General features: G+C 36.1%; 1 protein-coding gene across 1 annotated transcript in view; it reads right to left on the bottom strand.

The window, feature by feature from the left end:
• Nucleotides 1-23,616, bottom strand: part of bmt2 (base methyltransferase of 25S rRNA 2 homolog) — a 69,127-nt gene that overhangs the window by 14,468 nt on the left and 31,043 nt on the right. The window contains exon 3 of the mRNA XM_039760955.1: nucleotides 15,886-16,005. Coding sequence (XP_039616889.1) covers nucleotides 15,886-16,005 — 120 coding nt within the window. The remainder of the gene's footprint in view (nucleotides 1-15,885; nucleotides 16,006-23,616) is intronic.

Below are 23,616 nucleotides of genomic sequence, written 5' to 3' on the forward strand. Positions count from 1 at the left end.
TATTACTGTGCTCTCTGGAGTAATTCATCTACTTGCAGTCATGCATGAATGTAGCACTGACTGTCATTTGATACTATTGATACTGAAATAAGCTAGAACTGTTAAGTTTAAAGAAAGTTGGTATTGACTGGCACCTTAGGTATTGGTTCTTTTGATAGCCCTTCTTACTACATCAGACTCCAGTGCCTTTCACAAGTCTTCTAACAAATGCTAAAACTACATGCAAGCTAAAATTAGCAGAAGAATTTCTTTTTAGCAATAGGCAGGTGATTTTGTTTTGGAAAAAATATTTATCAATTTATTCATACACCACAGTTTGCATGGAGCTGTGGCAATTGCTCCTGAAAAAATTGTTTGTGTATGTCAGTCCCCCCCAGGTGTGGGTGGCTTTAAAAGTTTTTTTTTTATTTTTTAAATTCAGAACATGAAAGTAGAGCAATAAAAATAATGCTACCCAGCATTTACTACAGATGAATTTAAAATTAAAGAAAAAATGAAATCTAGTTTTGGAAAGGTCAACTAGACTTTTAAATGATAGAAAAATAGTAGCATCAGAACATGAAAATGTTTCTTTAAAATTTTCTTTTTATTTGGTGAAGTGGAGTTGTCTAGTAATACCACTATTTTAAAAATCATAACTCTGGTTTGATATAACCTTGGTAGGAAACATCAACAGCAAGTAACACTCTGTAACTTACTTTAATAAATGAGTTAACTAAGTAACAAGTAATTTTTCACAGGTGCATCACTGACATTCATAAATGCAATTGTTCTTTAAGGCTTGTCTCATCTACTTGTTTAATGGAGCAAAAATTAATATAATGACAAGTCATGAATTATATTGGTCATGCGTATAATCATCCACGCACCGCCATTCTTCACTAAAATGAAGATCAACCATGAAAAAATATTGTTTTAAAAGACACTCCATTAGGAAAATGCTCTTCAACATCTGTTTTAATATAGCAGAGATTTTAAAGAGAGACCAATGCATTGGGTAATGCCTGTGTTTATGTTCCATTTCTTTTAATGATATTAAATTGAAATTGAACACCGATATATCAGTTCTACACTAATTTTGCTCAAACTGATTAAACAGCCAACATCTTAAAGACGACCTATGTTTTAACTGTGCAGATTCTTATAAGTGTTCTTTATTAAGAAATTGATCCCTCCACCCCATATTACTGTAGCTTATTCCCAGCACTCAATTTTTTTAATTAATTTTCTTACAACTATTATGTTATTTTGTAAATGCCAGTAACATTGCTTTTGCAAGAGGTCTTTCACTTCTATGGACAAGAAGAAAGGAATCTAGCAAAGATGCTTTGTCCACTACAGAAAGAGAAATCTTTTTAGTCAATATTCTGATACACGGCTATATTTGATTTCTAGCTTGATGGGTAGATTACTGGGTGAGTAGGTGTGTGACTCAGTTCTTGTTACTTGGGCAGTACTCCCTTTTTCAATACACCATCAGCACTGGCAACAAAGTGGGGAAAGAACTTTGGGTGGAACACCGGTCCATACCACAGTACAGCAAGCCAGATATCAACACTGACTCATGCTAGGCACCAGTATGTAGTTGCTGACTAAAAATATCCTACCAATTTGTAGAAATGTTTTGCCCAAGCAAGAGAGAATACAGCAAGAGGAGCAATTCCACTAAGGGTTCACTCATCTACCCTTTCTCTAACCTGTAGAGAAATGCCAAATTTAAAAAAAAAATCTTTAATTTTACCATAGTGCTCTAAATAGCTCATGCTATAGATATGTTAGGTGCAACTATTGGGACCATTAAAATAAGTTTTTTCAGGTGTAATTATTGGGTGTGGTGCTCAATGAACACAGTACCAGGTACTATAAGTGGTATCTCTAATTTGGCCCCATGTGACTGAGTTTCATCTCCCTAGTGATAGATTTATTGTGCATACCGGCTTCTGATTCCAAGTCTCTGTTCTACAATAATAATTCCACACAAACTTGTGATGCCCATGAACTGAAAGCAAGCATTTGCAAAGAAATATTTTTGCCCCCCCACAATAATACTATATTATATATAATGTACATAAACAATATACGTAAAATAAATACAGTGAGAGGTAGAAATAGACAATAGGCAACATGTAAATTGTGATCAAATGTCTTATAATAGAAACTGTATAAGGAGATTCCTTGCAAACCTTCATGTTCTAAATATTCAAAACTGAAAGAAACAGAGTGGTATAGCATTTAAGGTCTCAGATACACTGTTTTAATTTCCAATCATGTTTGTGCACAAGGTGCAGAGTTTGATAATGCTGTCCCCCTATGTCCAATATTGTACAATAGGTTCCAACCCAAACCTGATTGTTGTCTGTATAGGGTTTGCACATTCTCTTTATGTACGTATGAGTTTTCCTACCAGACACATGCACATTAGATTAACTAACTATAAAACTGGAACCATGTGTGTAGTGGATTCTGTGATGAAGTAGCACTGTTGGATTCCGCAACGTAGAGTCTGAACTGGAATAGGTGGTTTTGAAACAGTTATATTGCTCCAGATATGTATTTTGATTAATTTGTATATTTACCAGAGAGAAGAAGATAGGAGTATAACTCTCACAGAATATGTAGGGCACATTCATTTCAGACAGTCAGTAAAAACAACTCACAACCATTATTATCACTTCCTATTTACTGAGCATTTAGTAAAGCAATTCTCACAAACCACTTAATAGGGATGCTCATATAGTATATGGTCATAGCACCACCCTCAATCAACCATCAAAGGACTCTGTATTGAAAAAAATGCTAAAGAACCCTCCCATTTCTTGTGTCTCTTCAGTTTAAATGACATATCTCGAAATAAGGTACATTCTTGTTCTCTCTGATGTACTACTAAAGGTTCTAAAGGCTTCCAGTATCCCTGAAAGTCTGTTCAGTAATACTGTACACATACAGTACATTACATTATGGAAGAGGCATCACACATTTCTGGGTTATTCAAGTCACATCACACTCTATATTTGTAGCAATGTAGTACTAACTTAATGTCTAGTATAAGCTTAATGTGAAATGGTTGCCATTTTCACAAAATAATAACTACTATTAAGAGGTAATCATGAAATGCCCTTTGTGCCTTTTTTGCAAATTGGCCAGCAAATCACCTAGTCCTAAAATTAAAAAAAGAAAAATGATAGAATATAATTTATTTGATGCTGGTTTATCACCACCATCTATGAACAGAAAGACTTTTTGCAAATAACAGGTGGTACTAAGGGAGAAAGCAAGCTACCTGCAGCAGCCACAATATTGCTGCAGATGTCTTGCACCTTTTTCAGAAGCTACTATACCAAAGAATATCTGAGCAAGACAGGAGGCCATCTGAGAGAATGCTTAGATTGAATTGATAACAGAACTTTCAAAGGGACAATAGTCAAAACACTCAGGTAAACATACAACGCAATGAATGAAAAATATAGAAGGCACTTGAATAGCTAAAGAAAAGCCCAAATCCAGATTAAATCTTACTTGTAGGGTGACAAGTAACAACTATAGTGATTCTATGTGGAGCAGTAGGCAAAGATTCTTCCTCGTCAATATAAGCAATTTATTGAAAATTACTAGAAACAAGTGAAGTTGTTTTTGCCAAATTAATAGCATATGGTGACTGTAAATTTTATTTTTTAGGTCAACTTTATGCATAGCTTTGAATTAAGTCAACACATACCATATTGCTATAACAACATTAGTGATATGAAAGATCATTTTGGTAAAGCTTATACGTCAGTACAAATGTTCAAGATATAATAATTGCAACACAGTCAATTTTTACCAGTCCACAGCTATGACTTTAACAAAAACACAAATACTGTAGACATATTCATATAATTATTGTAGATGCCTCTTAAGGTCAAGATGTTATATTCAGACTCACATTTTTTAATATAAATATTATAATAGGACAAAGTAGAATAGTGCTTACTTTAAATGCATAATATTTTAATATATTTCAGCTACTTCATGAATGCCATTTATTAAAATGAGTATTTTTATTTTCATAAATTAATGGATACTATAAACATAGCACACTATTTACAGACCTAGATTTGTATTGCATTCCAAAATGCCAGCTGCAATTTTATTTGCATTTTGTCTTGTATATTTTAACTTCCACTACAAGAATATTAATATCTATTTTTTATTCATTTTATTGATTTTATTGAAATCACACAACATTCCATACAAATAGATCAATTTTACAAGAATAGAATTGAAAACAAATCAATCTCCATCCCTGAGAAAGACAGCATGGGCAGCAGAATAAAACTTAAACCTAGTAAAAATAAGTAAATAAGTGAATATAGATAAATGGAGAAGAAAAAGAAAAAGAAAAAAAAAAGAAAAGGGAGAGAATCTGCTTCCTCAGTGCCTTAAAAGCTTATTTTAAAATGATATTGATTAGATCCTGCCAGGTTTTGAAAAATTTCTGCACAGATCCTCTAAGTGAGAATTAGATTATTTCCAATTTCAAATAGTATATAACATCAGTTACCCACTGAGGTTAAGGGGAGGGTTAGGATTCTTCCAGTTGAGCAAGATAAGTCTGCATGCCAGTAGTGTAGGAAAGGCAATCACAGTTTGTTTGTCCTTCTCCACTTTAAGCCCATCTAGGAGTACACCAAACACAGCTGCTAATGGGTTAAGAGGTATTCTGAAACCAAGACAGTCTGAAAGGCATTTAAAAATGTTGGTCCAGAATGATGTTAATTTGGTGCAGGCTCAAAACATGTGACCCAGTGAGGCTGAAACCTGACTGCAGTGTTCGCAGGTTGGATCTTCTCCTGTAAACATTTTGGACAATTTTAAGCAAGATAGATGTGCTCGATATATAATTTTGAGTTGAATAATTGTATGCTTTGCACATATGGAGCTTGAACTAGCTTCCACTCCGATGCAAGGATGTTGTCAATGTACAGATCTCTAAGTGATTTAATCCAAAATGTTTTCCAGACATATAAAACAACATATGTTTGCGAGGGTTGAAAAAGGTAGTTCTCGTGCATAGGTGCCACCGATAAAAGATTCTCTATCTTAAAATGCTTCCTACATTGGTTCCATATTCTGAGTGAGTGAAGCACTATTGGGTTATTACTATATTGGCAATAATTTGCATATATTGGGGTGCAAAGCAAGGAATATAAAAGAGGAACTGTAGGATTTTATTTCTATTGCAGACCAAGCCTGAATATGTTCATCTATTTGTGTCAATGTCCAGGTTTTTATATGTTGTATGTTTGCAGCCCTGTAGTAAAACTGAAAGTTAGGTAGAGCCATGCCACCTTCTGTCTTTGACCTTTGTAGGGTCACTCTCTTGATACGTGGATGTTTTGAATTCCAAATAAATGTGGTTATGGTTGAATCTAATTTCTTAAAGAATGATGTATTGATGTATATTGGAATATTCTGAAATAAAAAGAGAAGCTTAGGGAGGATATTCATCTTAACAATGTTAATTCTTCCAGCTAAAGTGAGATGAAGGGTTGACCATCTATGCAAGTCTTGCTTGATTTTTTCCATACAGACATCGAAATTTTGTTGATAAAGAGCTTTATGTTTACTTGTGATGTTTACCCCTAGATATTTAAACTGATCTACGATGATAAAAGGGAAGGTGTCCAATCTAATATTGTGTGGTTGACAATTCACTGGAAAGAGCACACTTTTAGTCAAATTAATTCTGAGACCAGAAATCTTTTGAAACTCTGTAAGTGCTGTTAGGACTGCAGGCACAGTATTTTTTGGGTCTGATATATACAGTACCATATCATCTGCATATAGAGAAATTTTCTGTTCCAAGTCCTTCTCTGATAATCCCCTTTATCTCATAAGCATTTCGACAGTGAACTGCCAGTGGCTCAATGGCAACTGTAAAAAGTAGTGGTGACAAGGGGCATCCTTGTCTGGTACCACATTCTAGTTTAAAGTAGTCTGAATTGATGTTGTTAATACAAACTGAAGCTTCAAGATTGGTATACAGTAGTTTGATCCATGCACAAATGTTCGGGTCAAACCCAAATTTCTCCAATGTAGTGAAAAGGTAGTTCCATTCAATCATATCAAATGCTTTTTCTGCATCCAAGGATAATAAAATCTCTGGGATGTTTGACTTTGTGAGTGAGTATATTACATTAAACAGGCGTCGAAGATTGGACACTAAATGTCGGCCTTTAATAAATCCATTTTGATCTTGTGATATTACCGAAGGCAGCACTTTCTCCATCCTTCTAGCTAGGACTTTGGAGAGTATCTTAACATCATTATTTAGAAGTGAAATTGGTCTGTATGATGCACATTGTAATACGTCCTTATTTTGTTTAGGAAAGATGGTGATTAATGCTTGACGAAAAGTTTGAGGTAGAATTTTATTGTCTCTAGCTTCTCTGAATATTGCTAATAGGAGGGGAGCTAGCTGAGTGGAGAACTTCTTATAAAATTTGGCAGGGCAGCCAGATACAGTATAGTCCAGTGATGATTATAGTCATGCTTTAGAAGGATAACTTAAAGATAGATGTTTATAATATACATGAATCAGTATTTTCAAGAAATTAAAATACAGGTAATGGAAGGCACAAGTTCACCTGACTTTCCAGACTTCCTATGTTCACATGGCTAACATAATTAAATAAAAAAAAGTTACAGTATGCAAAATCTAAACATAGAACAAGAAAAAAAAAATCAGTTTGAATATTTTTAAGCTCACATATTTTTATTCCATAAAGAATAATAAATGCATATTTTAAATTATCTAAATGAAAGCAACAGAGAACTTCTTTTTTTCAGGGTTGTAATATATTTCATGCTTTATTACCATAGGTGTCTACACTAATGAAATATGAGCCAAAAGATCCTACTGAAGTACTTACAGTCCCATTATCAATCAGGCACAAAAACAGGATAATTACTTCTCCTTTCAGCCCATTCACAGGGGAACAAATCATAAGGAAAAGAAAGAGGATTAAGAACAGGCAAGTACCCTTGTGCATGACAAAGCTTTTTATAGCAATACAGCTACTACTAATAGACTATATGTGCCAATTTAGACTAATTGTAATAAATGATTAAAAAATACATCTTTCATCCTAAATTATGGCAAAGCGTTAAAATATTGTTGATAGAAATTATAGTTGTTTACAAATAAAAAATATCTTTCTTAGCTTAAAACATACAGGAGACATGCATTTGGATAATTAGAATATTTAAATTTGCTTTGCATACGTATGTAGGGCTAGTTCCTAACTTTTGCTCATTGCTACACTGAAAGGTTGTAGCTCCAAGAAACATTATAATGGAATGCAGAAGTACAGAACCATGAATTAGCTCTATTTAAAGAATAGCTTACTCATGTGATGGCAGTAATTAATGAATATTTTGAAATCTGATCACAATAACACTAAAAAAAAAGTTGCATAAGTTACTTACTCCTCATGGTTTGTAGTGATATTTTTCTTCAAATATATACCAATCGATTATTTTTCCTCCTTTTATGTTGTTTACGGGTCACCCAACTGGGTTTACCTAGTCCTACTTAAAACAATTTATCAAATTTATTAATTTATAAATAAATTATGTCATAATACATATTTACAAGTGTAATGCTGGCATTCTCAGTCTGAAGCACTCATCAGCAGCACGTTTATCATGGGTTTAATAAAAATACGCTCCTTAGCATTATCTTTCCCCCTGAAAACCATGCCAAATTTTTTTTTTTTTTGACAAGAAAAATGTTATTACATGTAACAGAAACATAAATACCAAAAGAGTAACAAGAATACAGTAGGCAGGGAATACTTAGTGTCCAATTCTGTACTGATGCAAATTTAATACAAAACCATCGTTTTGAAATAGTCACAACACACAGCCTGATGTTGTAATCAGGAAGTTGGTTCTTTGTGCACTTGTATTTTTTTCTGTTGCTAGCACATGAGATGGTATAATATCAGTGCCTAAACTGAACAATCGATTTGCCCCTTGTTCTATTGTAGGTTACCACAGCGCAAGGCTTAGTGACTTCCACATTTCCCTTGACATGAACAAAGTTGCTGTGTTGTGAAAAATGCTTAGTGGGCTAACGTTTTCCTTGTCCTTGCACTTCACCGCAATCATTTTGCCTTTCTGCCATGCAGCTACTGTTAGACCATGGTGAATCGTCACATGACCTAACTCACCAGGCATATCACAGTGGTTTGGTCACAAAGAGTCATATGTATCAGTTTCACTATCTGTGTCAACATCTTATGGCCAATTCATATCATAATCACTGTTGCTCGATTTGAGCAACAGTTCAGTTTGTTTGTTTGTTTGTGCTTTAAAACTGGCTTTACAGCTTTTCCTTTGCTATTGTGTTTTTGGCTGAATGCAGCATCTCGCTCATGAATATTGATGAGTTACCACAGAGTTACCACAAAGTGATAGAACAGAGTAGGATGAAGAACACACCCCCGACAAACCCCAGTATCAACTGGGAAAAACACAGAGGTTCCGACACCACTCTGCATAGCACTCACAGTACCAGTGTACAGGTCAGCCATGATATCCAGCAACTTTGAGGGGTCCCGTGAAGTCTCTGGATATCTCACAGGGCTGCTTAGTCAACTGAATTGAACACTTCACAAAAATCAACAAAGGCTGCAAAGAAACTGCCACTATTCGCGTTTGCACTTGATGAGAACCCCCGCAAATAAGATGGGCGAACTGAAGCTACAGGTTGCAGCAAATAAGATTGTTAAAGACAATTGCATTCTGCTAATTACAAAGACCTGGCTTCAATCACTCATTCCACATACAGCTATCGAGTTATGCCTGTATGTCAACAGCATCTGGTGTGCTAACACTAAGACTGTACACAATAGATGACGTTTGCACTGTTGCTACTTTTTTTCCATAGCGGGCAGTTCAAACTTAAACGCATCATTCGAACTCCAGATCATATTTCTCTCGAATTTAGCATTTGAACTCTGAGGTATAATCGTTCAAAGTATGAGGCACCACTGTACTGATTTTGGCAATAGGTTTCTCAGAAAAGGGTCTAGATTAAAATAAACAATGGAAAACAGTAACATCTAAGCACAATCCATGAGGAGATAAAAAAAAAAATAAAGTACAGAAAGATAAACGCTGTAATCCAGTAATACATTGAGATTCTTACCCCCAAGTGGTGGTGGAAAAAAAGAAGAAAAACGAAAAAAAAAGCAGCAGTTGCTACCTTTGCTGCTCTTATTAACCTGTGAGCGCTTATGAAACTGTCTGAAGCAGCACACTTGCTGATGGGAACTGTAATTCCCATGTTGGCATTTAAAACAATGCAGCACATAAGGTGGGGGTGGTTGTGAATAATGTTTACTAAATATCTTTTACTAGCAAAACACCCGCGCTTCGCAGCGGTGAAGTAGTGTGTTAAAGAAGTTATGAAAAAGAAAAGGAATCATTTTAAAAATAATGTAACATAATTGTCTATGGAATTGTTTTGTCACTGTTATAAGTGTTGCTGCAATTAAGGATTTGATTATCATTATTTCTTTCAATCAGGTTCGTATTTGGAGGACGTGTTGTGTTCAAGTTACATTCCGTGTTTGTCAACCGTTGTAAAGATAACAGGTTTCATTCATCGAAGTGTTCACTACCCAATCCAAGATGTTTAACAGGCATTACTGGTATTAACTTGTGGATTTTTCTGCAGTATTTAGCGACAGCGTGTCTATTAACTTGTGGATTTTTCTGCAAGTATTTGGCGGTAGCATCACGAACATGTCTCCATCTAGCTGCATCAAATGTACCACGATGTCGGACACGCCTCCTTTTTACTGTTATCTCACAGCTTGGATTGCTGCTGTCATAATCGGTTTCATAGTTTGTTTCAATTACGTTAGTAATTGCAGGACTTGTGTTAAAGTGACATTCGGCAACTGTCAAGCGTTGTAAGCATACAACCGGCCTCATCGATAACTTTGCATCCAGCTTTTGAGAGTTTAAACATTCATAAACATCAAAGTGTCCACTACTCAAATTGCCACCTGTGAATCTAAGATGTTTAAGAGGCATTGACGGTTCTCCAAAGGTGTAAAATATTTGGCCATTTCAGTACACTTGAAAGCGACAACCAAACAATTCAGCGGCAGCCATCAACTCACATGCAGAAGCCATATATACATATATAGTGACAGACAGACAGACAGGTTTTTTTTTTTTTGTTTTTTAATCTACGTATATCTAAGAAGCCCGCTGTTGAACTTCATAATGGAGCTAAAGGGGGTTATTAGAGTCCCAATATGATGAAAAGCCTTTATGCGTACCTAGTACGTCCATTTTCTAGCCAAAAATGTTATTGAAAATTAGTCCATTTGAAATTACACAGATATTGCAAAACAGCATATCAATGTCACTGTAAGAAAGAGAATATAGAGGGTTGGATAATGGATGGATGGAAGAGAAGAAAAAGAAAAAAGCAAACCATTGTTGTGAAAGTTGGCCATCTTAAAAGTAGCATGGCTTTGAGCCTCACTTTGCCATGTTTGTTTGCCTGCACAGCATATTTTTTAGCTCCAGGGGCTTGGATTTACCTCAGAAAATCATCGTCAAGCAACGTCATTGACACAGAATATTGATGCCCTGAAGTCAATGTGTGTCTTGGTTCTGCGGACTACTAGATAAAAATAACTATAAATATAAAAATAATGATTGCCAATATTCTTTGAGCAAGCTTTTTTCTTACTTTGTAAAGTTACAGCCTGCTGCCTCTGCACAGATAATGCAGGAGTGCTTCAGTAAGAGAGAATATTGATCAAGTATGTAATCAAGGCTTGAAGTAGGGTGGTACACACCAGTGCCTGCATTTTTCCGATTTAGTGGTGGAGCACCCGCTGTAAATGGCTGTATACAGTAATCCCTCCTCGATTGACCCTTTAGTCAAACGTTTAAACTATGCTCCATTACAAGACAGAGATGACAGTTCTTTCTCACAATTAAAAGAATGCAAACGTATCTTCTCTTCAAACGAGCGCCGTCCGGAGCAGAGAATGTCAGAGAGATAGAGAGAGTGTGACAGAAAAACAAACAATCAAAAAACGTGCTGTTGGGCTTTTAAGTATGAGCACCGTGATAAAGCAGCCGCAAAGAAGGGAGCAATGTGAAGGTAGTCTTTCAGCATTTTTTAGAGTAGCCTCCGTATCTTCTAAGCAAACAGCCTCTGTGCAAACAGCCCCTCTGCTCACACCCCCTCCGTCAGGAGCAGAGAACGTCAGAGAGAGAGCGCATGAGATTAAAGCAAACAATCAAAAAATCAATACGTGCTTTTGGGCCACCGAGATAAAGCTAAAGCGGCATTTCTTAGAGGAGCGTCCATATCTTCTAGGCAAACAGCCCTTCTGCTCACACCCCCTCCGTCAGGCGCAGAGAATGTCAGAGAAAGACCGAGAAAAGCAAACAATCCGCTCGGGGAAGCACATCGTATATCATTGAGGAGTTTTAGTTAATATGTAATACATGCTCTGATTGGGTAGCTTCTAAGCCATCCGCCAATAGCGTCCCTTGTATGAAATCAACTGGGCAAACAAACGGAGGAAGCATGTACTTTAAATTAAAAGACCCATTGTCCGGAGAAATCCGCGAACCAGCGAAAAATCCATGATATATATTTAGATATGCTTACATTTAAAATCCGCGATGGAGTGAAGCCGCAAAAGTCAAAGCGCGATATAGCGAGGGATCACTGTACCTTGTGTTCTGAACTTCAAGGGTGCCAACAACCCCCTCCTCCAACAGCTCGAACCAATAAATGTATATCAGCATGTGCCGATGTCTAAGGGTATCACACTAAAACCTCACTCTTCAATATAATATATAGTATCTAACAAAAGTGAGTACACCCCTCACATTTTTGTGAATATTTTATTAGGTCTTTTCATGGAACAACACTGAAGATATGACACTTTGATACAATGTAGTCAGTGTACAGCTTGTATAACAGTGTAAATTTGCTGTCCCCTCAAAATAACACACAGCCATTAATGTCTAAACCGCTGGCAACAAAAGTACAAAAATCTAAGGCTTTTATCTATACTAATAAAAGGCAAAGCCCTCACTGACTCACTCACTCACTCATCACTAATTCTCCAACTTCCCGTGTAGGTAGAAGGCTGAAATTTGGCAGGCTTATTCCTTACAGCTTACTTACAAAATTTAAGTTTTATTTAGAAATTCTACACATAACGGTCGATAACGGTTAACAACGTCCGCCATGTTGAACTTTTTGATTCATGGCCCATCTTCACGAAATTTGGTAGGCGGCTTCCCTGCGCTAACCAAAACCGATGTACGTACTTATTTCGGTGGTATGACGCCACTGTCGGCCGCCATATTGAACTTTCCAACGTCACTAATTCTCCAACTTCCCATGTAGGTAGAAGGCTGAAATTTGGCAGGCTCATTCATTACAGCTTACTTACAAAAGTTAAGCAGGTTTCATTTCGAAATTCTACGCATAACAGTCATAAAGGTCAACAACGTCCGCCATGTTGAACTTACTTATTCATGGCCCCATCTTCAAGAAATTTGGCACGCGGGTTCCCAACGCTAACTGAATCCTACTTACATACATATATATGTTCATAGCCTGCAGCTCAGTCACCGTGTGAGGCGGCGTTGGGTCCCCCATCCTAACGCCTCCCACGATGTTGGCTGCCTGCCTATATAAAGCCGTCCATCGCTCCAGTATCTACATTCCAATGCTTTCTTCGTCACGGGATTCACGTCTCCCTGCTGATAACTACAGCCTTTTTATTTAATCCATGGCTTCTCCGCCGTTTTATTGATTATATTACGATTATAGTTATTGTGTAGGTATTTTAGACTTACTTTACATTTTTCAGGTACACATTTCCTTTATCATATCAACCGTACCCCCATTAACATGTCTATCGAGGTGATAACTATCGATCAAAGAACTGTCACTTACCGAGTGGTTTCCATGCCTGGAGATGGCACCTACCTTTTCAATTCTCTTTGTTACATATTGCATGGCCATATCAGGCTCACTCTTAATATCCGGAGGAACATTGTATCTTATGTATTGAATGACTGGGACAGGTTCAAGGTGTGGACTGATGACAGTACAGGAGATAATTATACTACACAGGAGCACTATAAGAGTGAAATGCTTAAGCCCTTCACCTATGGATCTGCATGCGAGTTGATGGCTGCCGCTGAATTGTTCGGTTGTCACTTTCAAGTGTACCGAAATGGCCAAATATTTTACACCTTTCGACAACCGCCAATGCCTCTTAAACATCTTAGATTCACAGGTGACAATTTCAGTAGCGGACACTTTGATGTTTATGAATGTTTAAACTCTCAAAAGCTGGATGTGAAGTTATTGATGAAACCGGTTGTATACTTACAACGCTTGACAGATGCCGAATGTCTCTTCAACACAAGTCCTACAAATACTGTTGTAATGGAAACAATCCATGAAACTCAAACCGATTATAACAGCAGCAATCCAAGCTGTGAGATTTGAAACAAGATTACTGTTCACATGGCCAACTGTACGTTGCATGCTCAAGAGTTAGCTCAGCGCACAGCTTGGTCATATTACATCCAGAGGGCCGAACTCACAATGTGGTATACAAAGAGATCCTTAACAAATAATTATTGGTATATTTTCCCTCAGTTTAAAAAGGTTTAATTTTTTTCTTAATAAAAATTTGAAGGCAGTACTTCGCCGCTGTGAAGCGCAGGTATTTTGCTTGTTAAAAACATAATACAATGTAACCAGTTCAGTTTAGATTGAGTGTAATGTGCACAATGTACAATGAACCTCGTGCTCTTTTGACTAAACTGTCACTCAGCATGTGTCTTGCTCTGTAGGCTATGTAAAATAACACAGAATATAAGGGACTTGGGTTGTCATAACTCCACCTAAAACGGCTTCTCCACTTAATATTTCTTCCTTACATTACCACCCAACATGCAGAAATAGAATCATTTTTAATTTTCAACTGAATTTAATTAGCTTACCTGGTGTTTTTTCGTTTCTGTTCACAGTACAGAACCAAAATAATCTGTGAAATTAACATTTGACAATTAACATGCCAAATGTTTTGGGGAAGAAGTGTTGTTCATTTGTCATTTAAATTACTTATTTGATATTAACCCAATTTTTTTAACAAGATGATTGTTTTATAATGGATGAACTTCAATAAACAAGTACTGTAATATGTTTTATAATTAATCATTTGTTCCTTGATGGGAAAACTGATGCTTGATCTTCATAATTAAATTCCCCTTAAGTAACATCTTTATGAATAAAGAGCTTGCACCGTAAGCACAGGGGAAAAAAAAAATCACAATATAGTTTTATTAATAACACTATATTCTTGCTCAAATATTTGTGAGAACGAAAAATATACAGTGAAGGGTTGTTTGAATTAAGTTGGGAAGTGCATAAAATAGTAAATGAGAAGTCACTTAAACTTGGAGTTTTAATATACAAAAATGTGAAAGTGTTTCTGACTGTTTGGTTTTAGAAACAATCTACAGCACTACAGATAATCTACTCACAAAGAAATAAATGCAGAAATCAACAACATTGTTCTTAAAAATAAAATAAGGAAAGCAAAAACTCAAGCTTAATTAATTTTATTTTAGACCTTATATATTTTTTTTTCTGTTTTTAATCATGCAAAAATCAGATTTATTCACAGTTTACTATTACATAAAATTCAGGACCAACAAAAGCTGAAGATTCCTATAAAGTATTTGTCTTTAAATTTGAAACTTTTTAGTGAGTGTCAATTCTAGTGTGGAACATTGAGAGTTCTTAACTAAAGGTCTTAAAAGTTTAGTCTGGCCACTGAAAAAAACATTTAATTAAAATATTTCAGGCAATACATAGAAACAGTTAAAACAGCAAATAAAATATTAGTCTTGAAAGAAAAATGCTTGCAAGAGGACCTGTTCTAGTTTAACATTCATAAAGCCAACGATAAAGGTTATCCAGTAAAATCTTTGCAACTAAATAATGAATTACATACTTTAAGATCACAGGTTGAAAATAGGGGAAGTACATTTAATACAGAAGATAGGGAAAAAAAAACCAAAACAATAATAGAAACAGAATTCAGTCAGAATGTTTAAATAGAAACCTTAACAACATTTTAAAACATCTATGTGAAATACTGGGATACATGGCCTGCTCTTGTGAACATAAAACATTTGACAAACACGTGAAACACATTGATTTGTTTACTGTAAAAGACAGCGTGCTAAACACTTAAATCATGTAAAATGCAAATGAAATTAAACAGTTTTGCATAAGGTTTTACATTACCCATACCTCATAGCATAATGCAGAATTTTTGTTATTGTATGTACATAATGAACTTGACACTCAAAGCACATATCTTTAGAAAGAGGAATAGGAAACCCCATTTAGTATCTAATCCTTCTTGCTATATATGATTTCACTCTGATCCACCACACAGAAAATATATATAACACATATGGATAAATACAAACAAAATTGTTTTTAGCTTGTGTTCATTAAAAACATTGCAGATATTTTTGGTTTGGAAAACTTCAGTTTTTATTTTGCAGAAAGACAATTGAAAAATCAGAGGTATAAATTAACACAATCACAAATAATGCCACATATACATTTTCACTCCTGAATAAAATTTAAGACAATAGAAATTTCATTTTGTATCTTGCATCACAGTAAATATGCGGCTCTTAAGCATAACTGTATTTTACCAAACTGAAAAAAAATGTAACATATTGAGTACTTTTATTTTTATCATTATTATGAACATTAAAATTCTAAAATAAAAACCTCACAAAACGTACCTTGGTGAATCACTAGTGTGAGTCAGTTTTGTAGTTACAGTAATAGCATGATGAGCACTTTTTTCATCCTTCTCCTGCATTTTCTTCATTCCACCATTCACAAAATACTCTTGACAAACACTATATTTATAATAACGAAAAACAACATGAAAACGCATTTAGAAATCTGAAGCAATAAAAGAATATTTTGAAGTCTATTATAAATGACAGCCCAAACAGCTATAAATACCAGTTTACAACATGCACAATTTTGAGTACAGTTAAGGATGGATGCACCATTTTAATTTACCAAATGGAATCTGAATAATATAGTTAGACAAGTGTAATGATCAAGAAATGAATGATGTAAATTGTTATAGGATGACATGAAATAAAAAATATTAGTGAACACATTGTATAAAAGCTTTGTTTTAAGTGCACATCTATCTATACACTCACCTAAAGGATTATTAGGAACACCATACTAATACGGTGTTTTGACCCCCTTTCGCCTTCAGAACTGCCTTAATTCTACGTGGCATTGATTCAACAAGGTGCTGAAAGCATTCTTTAGAAATGTTGGCCCATATTGATAGGATAGCATCTTGCAGTTGATGGAGATTTGTGGGATGCACATCCAGGGCACGAAGCTCCCGTTCCACCACATCCCAAAGATGCTCTATTCGGTTGAGATCTGGTGACTGTGGGGGCCATTTTAGTACAGTGAACTCACTGTCATGTTCAAGAAACCAGTTTGAAATGATTCGAGCTTTGTGACATGGTGCATTATCCTGCTGGGAGTAGCCATCAGAGGATGGGTACATGGTGGTCATGAAGGGATGGACATGGTCAGAAACAATGCTCAGGTAGCCCGTGGCATTTAAACGATGCCCAATTGGCACTAAGGGGCCTAAAGTGTGCCAAGAAAACATCCCCACACCATTACACCACCACCACCAGCCTGCACAGTGGTAACAAGGCATGATGGATCCATGTTCTCATTCTGTTTACGCCAAATTCTGACTCTACCATTTGAATGTCTCAACAAAAATTGAGACTCATCAGACCAAGCAACATTTTTCCAGTCTTCAACTGTCCAATTTTGGTGAGCTTGTGCAAATTGTAGCCTCTTTTTCCTATTTGTAGTGGAGATGAGTGGTACCCGGTGGGGTCTTCTGCTGTTGTAGCCCATCCGCCTCAAGGTTGTGCGTGTTGTGGCTTCACAAATGCTTTGCTGCATACCTCGGTTGTAACGAGTGGTTATTTCAGTCAAAGTTGCTCTTCTATCAGCTTGAATCAGTCAGCCCATTCTCCTCTGACCTCTAGCATTAACAAGGCATTTTCGCCCACAGGACTGCCGCATACTGGATGTTTTTCCCTTTTCACACCATTCTTTGTCAACCTTAGAAATGGTTGTGCGTGAAAATCCCAGTAACTGAGCAGATTGTGAAATACTCAGACCGGCCCGTCTGGCACCAACCACCATGCCACACTCAAAATTGCTTAAATCACCTTTCTTTCCCATTCTGACATTCAGTTTGGAGTTCAGGAGATTGTCTTGACCAGGACCACACCCCTAAATGCATTGAAGCAACTGCCATGTGATTGGCTGATTAGATAATTGCATTAATGAGAAATTGAACAGGTGTTCCTAATAATCCTTTAGGTGAGTGTATATCTATATATATCTACTGTATATATATCTATATATATCCAGTGATCCCTCGCTATATCGAACTTCGACTTTCGCGGCTTCACTCTATCGCGGATTTTAAATGTAAGCGTATCTAAATATATATCACAGATTTTTCGCTGGTTCGCGGATTTCTGCGGACAATGGGTCTTTTAATTCATGGCACATGCTTCCTCAGTTTGTTTGCCCAGTTGATTTCATACAAGGGACGCTATTGGCAGATGGCTGAGAAGCTACCCAATCAGAGCACGTATTACGTATTAAATAAAACTCCTCAATTATATAAGATATGCTTCCCGCACGGTGCTTCGCACAATTCAAAGCTCTAACAGCCCGTATTGATTTTTGATTGTTTGCTTTTCTCTGCCTCTCACTCTCTCTGACATTCTTTGCTCCTGACGGAGGGGGTGTGAGCAGAGGGGCCGTTTGCTTAGAATAAATACGGACGTGCCTGTAAAAAATGTTGAAAGTCAACCTTCACATTGATTCCTTCATTGCGGCAGCTTTATCACGGTGCTTCCCATACTTAAAAGCCCAACAGCCCCATTGATTTTTGCTTGTTTACTTTTCTCCCACGCTCTCTCTCTCTGACATTCTCTGCTCCTGACGCGTGCAGTCATTTGAAGAGGAAGATATGTTTGCATTCTTTTCATTGTGAGAAAGAACTGTCATCTCTGTCTTGTCATGGAGCACAGTTTAAACTTTTGACTAAAGGGTGTTATTTCATTTCTAGAGGGCTCTAATAATGTTAAAAACGTATTCAGAAGGTCATAAACAGGTTTTCTATACTCTAACTGTGAAAATATTAGATTTATAAATAAAGAATCCTACTTCGTGGAAATTCATTTATCTGTCTGGAGTGGATTAACTGCAATAAACAAGGGTTTACTGTATAACTTTGCGGAGAATATTTATAAACAGTGTGGGAGAGTTTTTAAGGGCTTAAAATATATAAAAATAACCATACACTTATATATACACATACATACATACATACATACATACAGTGGTGTGAAAAACTATTTGCCACCTTCCTGATTTCTTATTCTTTTGCAGGTTTGTCACACAAAATGTTTCTGATCATCAAACATATTTAACCATTAGTCAAATATAACACAAGTAAACACAAAATGCAGTTTTTAAAATGATGGTTATTATTATTTTTGGAGAAAAAAAAATCCAAACCTACATGGCCCTGTGTGAAAAAGTAATTGCCCCCTGAACCTAATAACTGGTTGGGCCACCCTTAGCAGCAATAAATGCAATCAAGCGTTTGCAATAACTTGCAATGAGTCTCTGGAGGACTTTTGGCCCACTCATCTTTGCAGAATTGTTGTAATTCAGCTTTATTTGAGGGTTTTCTAGCATGAACCGCCTTTTTAAGGTCATGCCATAGCATCTCAATTGGATTCAGTTCAGGATTTTGACTAGGCCACTCCAAAGTCTTCATTTTGTTTTTCTTCAGCCATTCAGATGTGGATTTGCTGGTGTGTTTTGGGTCATTGTCCTGTTGCAGCACCCAAGATCGCTTCAGCTTGAGTTGACGAACAGATGGCCGGACATTCTCCTTCAGGATTTTTTGGTAGACAGTAAAATTCATGGTTCCATCTACCACAGCAAGCCTTCCAGGTCCTGAAGCAGCAAAACAACACCAGACCCTCACACTACCACCACCATATTTTACTGTTGGTATGATGTTCTTTTTCTGAAATGCTGTGTTCCTTATACGCCAGATGTAACAGGACATTTGCCTTCCAAAAAGTTCAACTTTTGTCTCATCAGTCCACAAGGTATTTTCCCAAAAGTCTTGGCAATCATTGAGATGTTTCTTAGCAAAATTGAGACGAGCCCCAATGTTCTTTTGCTTAACAGTGGTTTGCGTCTTGGAAATCTGCCATGCAGGCCGTTTTTGCCCAGTCTCTTTCTTATGGTGGAGTCGTGAACACTGACCTTAATTGAGGCAAGTGAGGCCTGCAGTTCTTTAGACGTTGTCCTGGGGTCTTTTGTGACCTCTCGGATGAGTCGTCTCTGCGCTCTTGGGGTCATTTTGGTCGGCCGGCCACCCCTGTTCCATGTTTTTGCCATTTGTGGATAATGGCTCTCACTGTGGTTCGCTGGAGTCCCAAAGCTTTAGAAATGGCTTTATAACCTTTACCAGACTGATAGATCTCAATTACTTCTGTTCTCATTTGTTCCTGAATTTCTTTGGATCTTGGCATGATGTCTAGCTTTTGAGGTGCTTTTGGTCTACTTCTCTGTGTCAGGCAGCTCCTATTGAAGTGATTTCTTGATAGAAACAGGTGTGGCAGTAATCAGGCCTGGGGGTGGCTACGGAAATTGAACTCGGGTGTGATACACCACAGTTAGGTTATTTTTTAACAAGGGGCAATTACTTTTTCACACAGGGTCTTGTAGGTTTGGATTTTTTTTCTCCCTAAATAATAAAAACCATCATTTAAAAACTACATTTTGTGTTTACTTGTGTTATATTTGACTAATGGTTAAATGTGTTTAATGATCAGAAACATTTTGTGTGACAAACATGCAAAAGAATAAGAAATCAGTAAGGGGACAAATAGTTTTTCACACCACTGTATGTATGCATGCATGCAGTACGTACATACATACATATACATATCTACATATAATCTACACATGTACAGTACAGGCCAAAAGTTTGGACACACCTCCTCATTCAATGTGGTTTCTTTATTTTCATGACCATTTACAGCACTCCATCACTCTCCTTCTTGGTCAAATAGCCCCTACACAGCCTGGAGGTGTGTTTGGGGTCATTGTCCTGTTGAAAAATAAATGATCGTCCAACTAACCTGACTTCTGCACAACACAACTGCTGGTCCCAACCCCATTGATAAAGCAAATTCCACTAAATAACCCTGATAAGGCACACCTGTGAAGTGAAAACCATTTCAGGTGACTACCTGTTGAAGCTCACGAGAGAATGCCAAGAGTGTGCAAAGCAGTAATCAGAGCAAAGGGTGGCTATTTTGAAGAAACTAGAATATAAAACATGTTTTCAGTTATTTCACCTTTTTTTGTTAAGTACATAACTCCACGTGTTCAGTAATAGTTTTGATGCCTTCAGTGAGAATCTACCAATGTAAATGGTCATGAAAATAAAGAAAACACATTGAATGAGGAGGTGTGCCCAAACTTTTGGCCTGTACTGTGTGTGTATACATATACATATATATATACATATACATACATATATATATATATATATATATATATACACACACACACACACACACACATATATATATATATATATATATATATATATATATATATATACATATACATACATATATATATATATATATACATATACATACATATATATATATATATATACATATATATATACATACATATATATATATATATATATAGGGTGGGACTCGATTAAAAAAATTAATCTAATTAATTAGAGCAGGTGTAATTAATTAATCTTCATTAATCGAATGTAATCACACATGAAAATTTGCCCCAAATCACAAATGTTTTCATTTTTAATTTAAAAGGGTTTTAGTGGGCGACAGAATCAAATAATAGACATGTCATGAATATTGTAAACTCAAGCTCTTTTAATTTCTGAAAAAAAAAAAAATGCATTTACACTGCATTTTAATTCAAAACAGAAACAAAAATATGATCCCTGGCTAAAATTGGGTAGACTTAAAAATAAAGTGGTATTTTAAGTACTTTAAGTACATTTTCAGAATGGTATTGTCTTTAAATAATAATAACAAAAATTTCAAGTGCAGTTTTTCTTCTTAAAAAAATAAGGCAGAAACATAAAAGGTAATTTGACCAGCCTCACCTTTAAACTCTGGCCAAAATTAGACAAAATTATTTTGTACATTAGGCTAAAACAGTGTGATCATTGAACATTTTGTAATTAGATGTTATTAAAATTACTAACGGACATGGAAGTCCAATGATCCCCAGTAAGAGTCACAAAGTCCGCTTTCTGTAATGCATCTAATTTTGCTTGCTTTTCAATGTCATAAAGCTGTTGAATTTTACTTGAAATACACTAACTGTAGCACATTTTCTAACCCCCTATTTCCCACCACTGTTAGTGGTCTACAGTCCAAAGCAATCTATTTTGCGAGAGAATTTGTAAGTTTGACCTATGTTGACTTACTAATTTTGGTCTTGAAGCCAGTCATTTCATGAGGTTTGGGCTGCCGACACCTTTTGTTGGTACTCAAACGCGTACCGCTAGTGCTAACAGCATACACAGTTTCTGTGCTCGCTGTAACATGTTTTGCATTTAGATGGAACCGTAAGGTTGAAGTGCCTCCGTGGTATGCAAACTCATTTTTGCAGTTTGCACAAAACCACGCTTTTATCAAGGCTTCCGTCGGGTACTCTCTTGAAATGAAATTTGCCTTCGATCAGTCCTAGCAACGCGCTTTCTTGCGACTCAACTTTTTGTAGCTCTGATGTGTGTATCAATGTACCAGGAAATCATGCATTGACAAAAGTTCCCCTTTGCATGGAATGCAAAGTGTGATTAAATGCATTATTTTTTTAATGTGTTATGGAGTACATGCATCGAAGCTTCTCAGTATGGAGGAATATTTTGGACAAAATGAAATAAATAAATAAATGCGTAAATAAATAAAAGTACTGTGAAATGTGAGCATAAATAAATAAATGTGTCATGAAATGACAGCCTTAATAAATAAATATGTCATGAAATGAGAGCATAAATAAATAAATGTGTCACGAAATATGTTTTTCGTTGCTTATTTATTTATTTAATTTTGTCCGTAACATTCCTGCAAACCGTCATGAAATACGGCTTGAAATAAAACTGTCACTTTCACTCGTCAAAGTTGAGAGGGTGGGCTCTAACACGCCCTCTAGTTACTGATTGGTGAATCGATAGCACAATTAATTAGAAAAATGCTTACTACTGCCGATTAAATGGATTCTGCCGAAGATATTACGTATTTCAGAGAGAGAATTGAAGATTTATCGGAAGAAATTACAATGTTGGCGGCCCTTTTAGAACTGAGTATTTGACCCTTGTTTTACGAGTAGAAAGTCAGTTGCATATTCGCAGCTACTTTTTCAAACAACTGTACAGCTCTGATCAGTGGTAAAGTTGTTCAGTTCAAAATATTAGGTGGAGCTGCTTTGGGCATTCCATGTCAAAGTACCTAAACTAATACAGCCGTTGCAGCTTACCGTATATCAAACTGGCTCATTCGTCTTGTGATCGTCTTCTCTGATACATCATACAGATCTGCAATCTGTTGTACTTTTAAACCGCATAACAGAAGGTGTTCTATTGACTCAGCTGGAATGTCAAAGGATGGACATCCAGAGCAGGGTACTGCATCACCTGAACTGCAGTGTAGTAGAGTCTGTTCCACCTGTTCTTCGATAATTTCAAAACAGTTTCATCTATATCGGAGTCTAAAAGGGCCGCCAACATTGTAATTTCTTCCGATAAATCTTCAGTTCTCTCTCTGAAATACGTAATATCTTCGGCAGAATCCATTTCATCGGAAGTAGTAAGCATTTTTCTAATTAATTCTTGTGCTATCGATTCACCAATCAGTAACTAGAGGGCGTGTTAGAGCCCACCCTCTCAACTTTGACGAGTGAAAGTGACAGTTTTATTTCAAGCCGTATTTCATGACGGTTTGCAGGAATGTTACGGACAAAATGAAATAAATAAATAAGCAACGAAAAACATATTTCGTGACACATTTATTTATTTATGCTCTCATTTCATGACATATTTATTTATTAAGGCTGTCATTTCATGACACATTTATTTATTTATGCTCACATTTCACAGTACTTTTATTTATTTACGCATTTATTTATTTATTTCATTTTGTCCGAAATATTCCTCCATATCTCAGCTGTGCTTGTGCTAAGAAAAGGAAACATTTTAAAAATAACATAACATGATTGTCAATGTAATCGTTTTGTGACCATTCTGAGTGTTGCTGTCATCAAGGATTTGATTATTATTTCTTTCAATCAGGTTCGTATTTGGAGGACGTGTT

The sequence above is a fragment of the Polypterus senegalus genome, chromosome 8 (genome assembly GCF_016835505.1).
Source record: "Polypterus senegalus isolate Bchr_013 chromosome 8, ASM1683550v1, whole genome shotgun sequence".
Lineage (NCBI taxonomy): Eukaryota > Metazoa > Chordata > Cladistia > Polypteriformes > Polypteridae > Polypterus > Polypterus senegalus.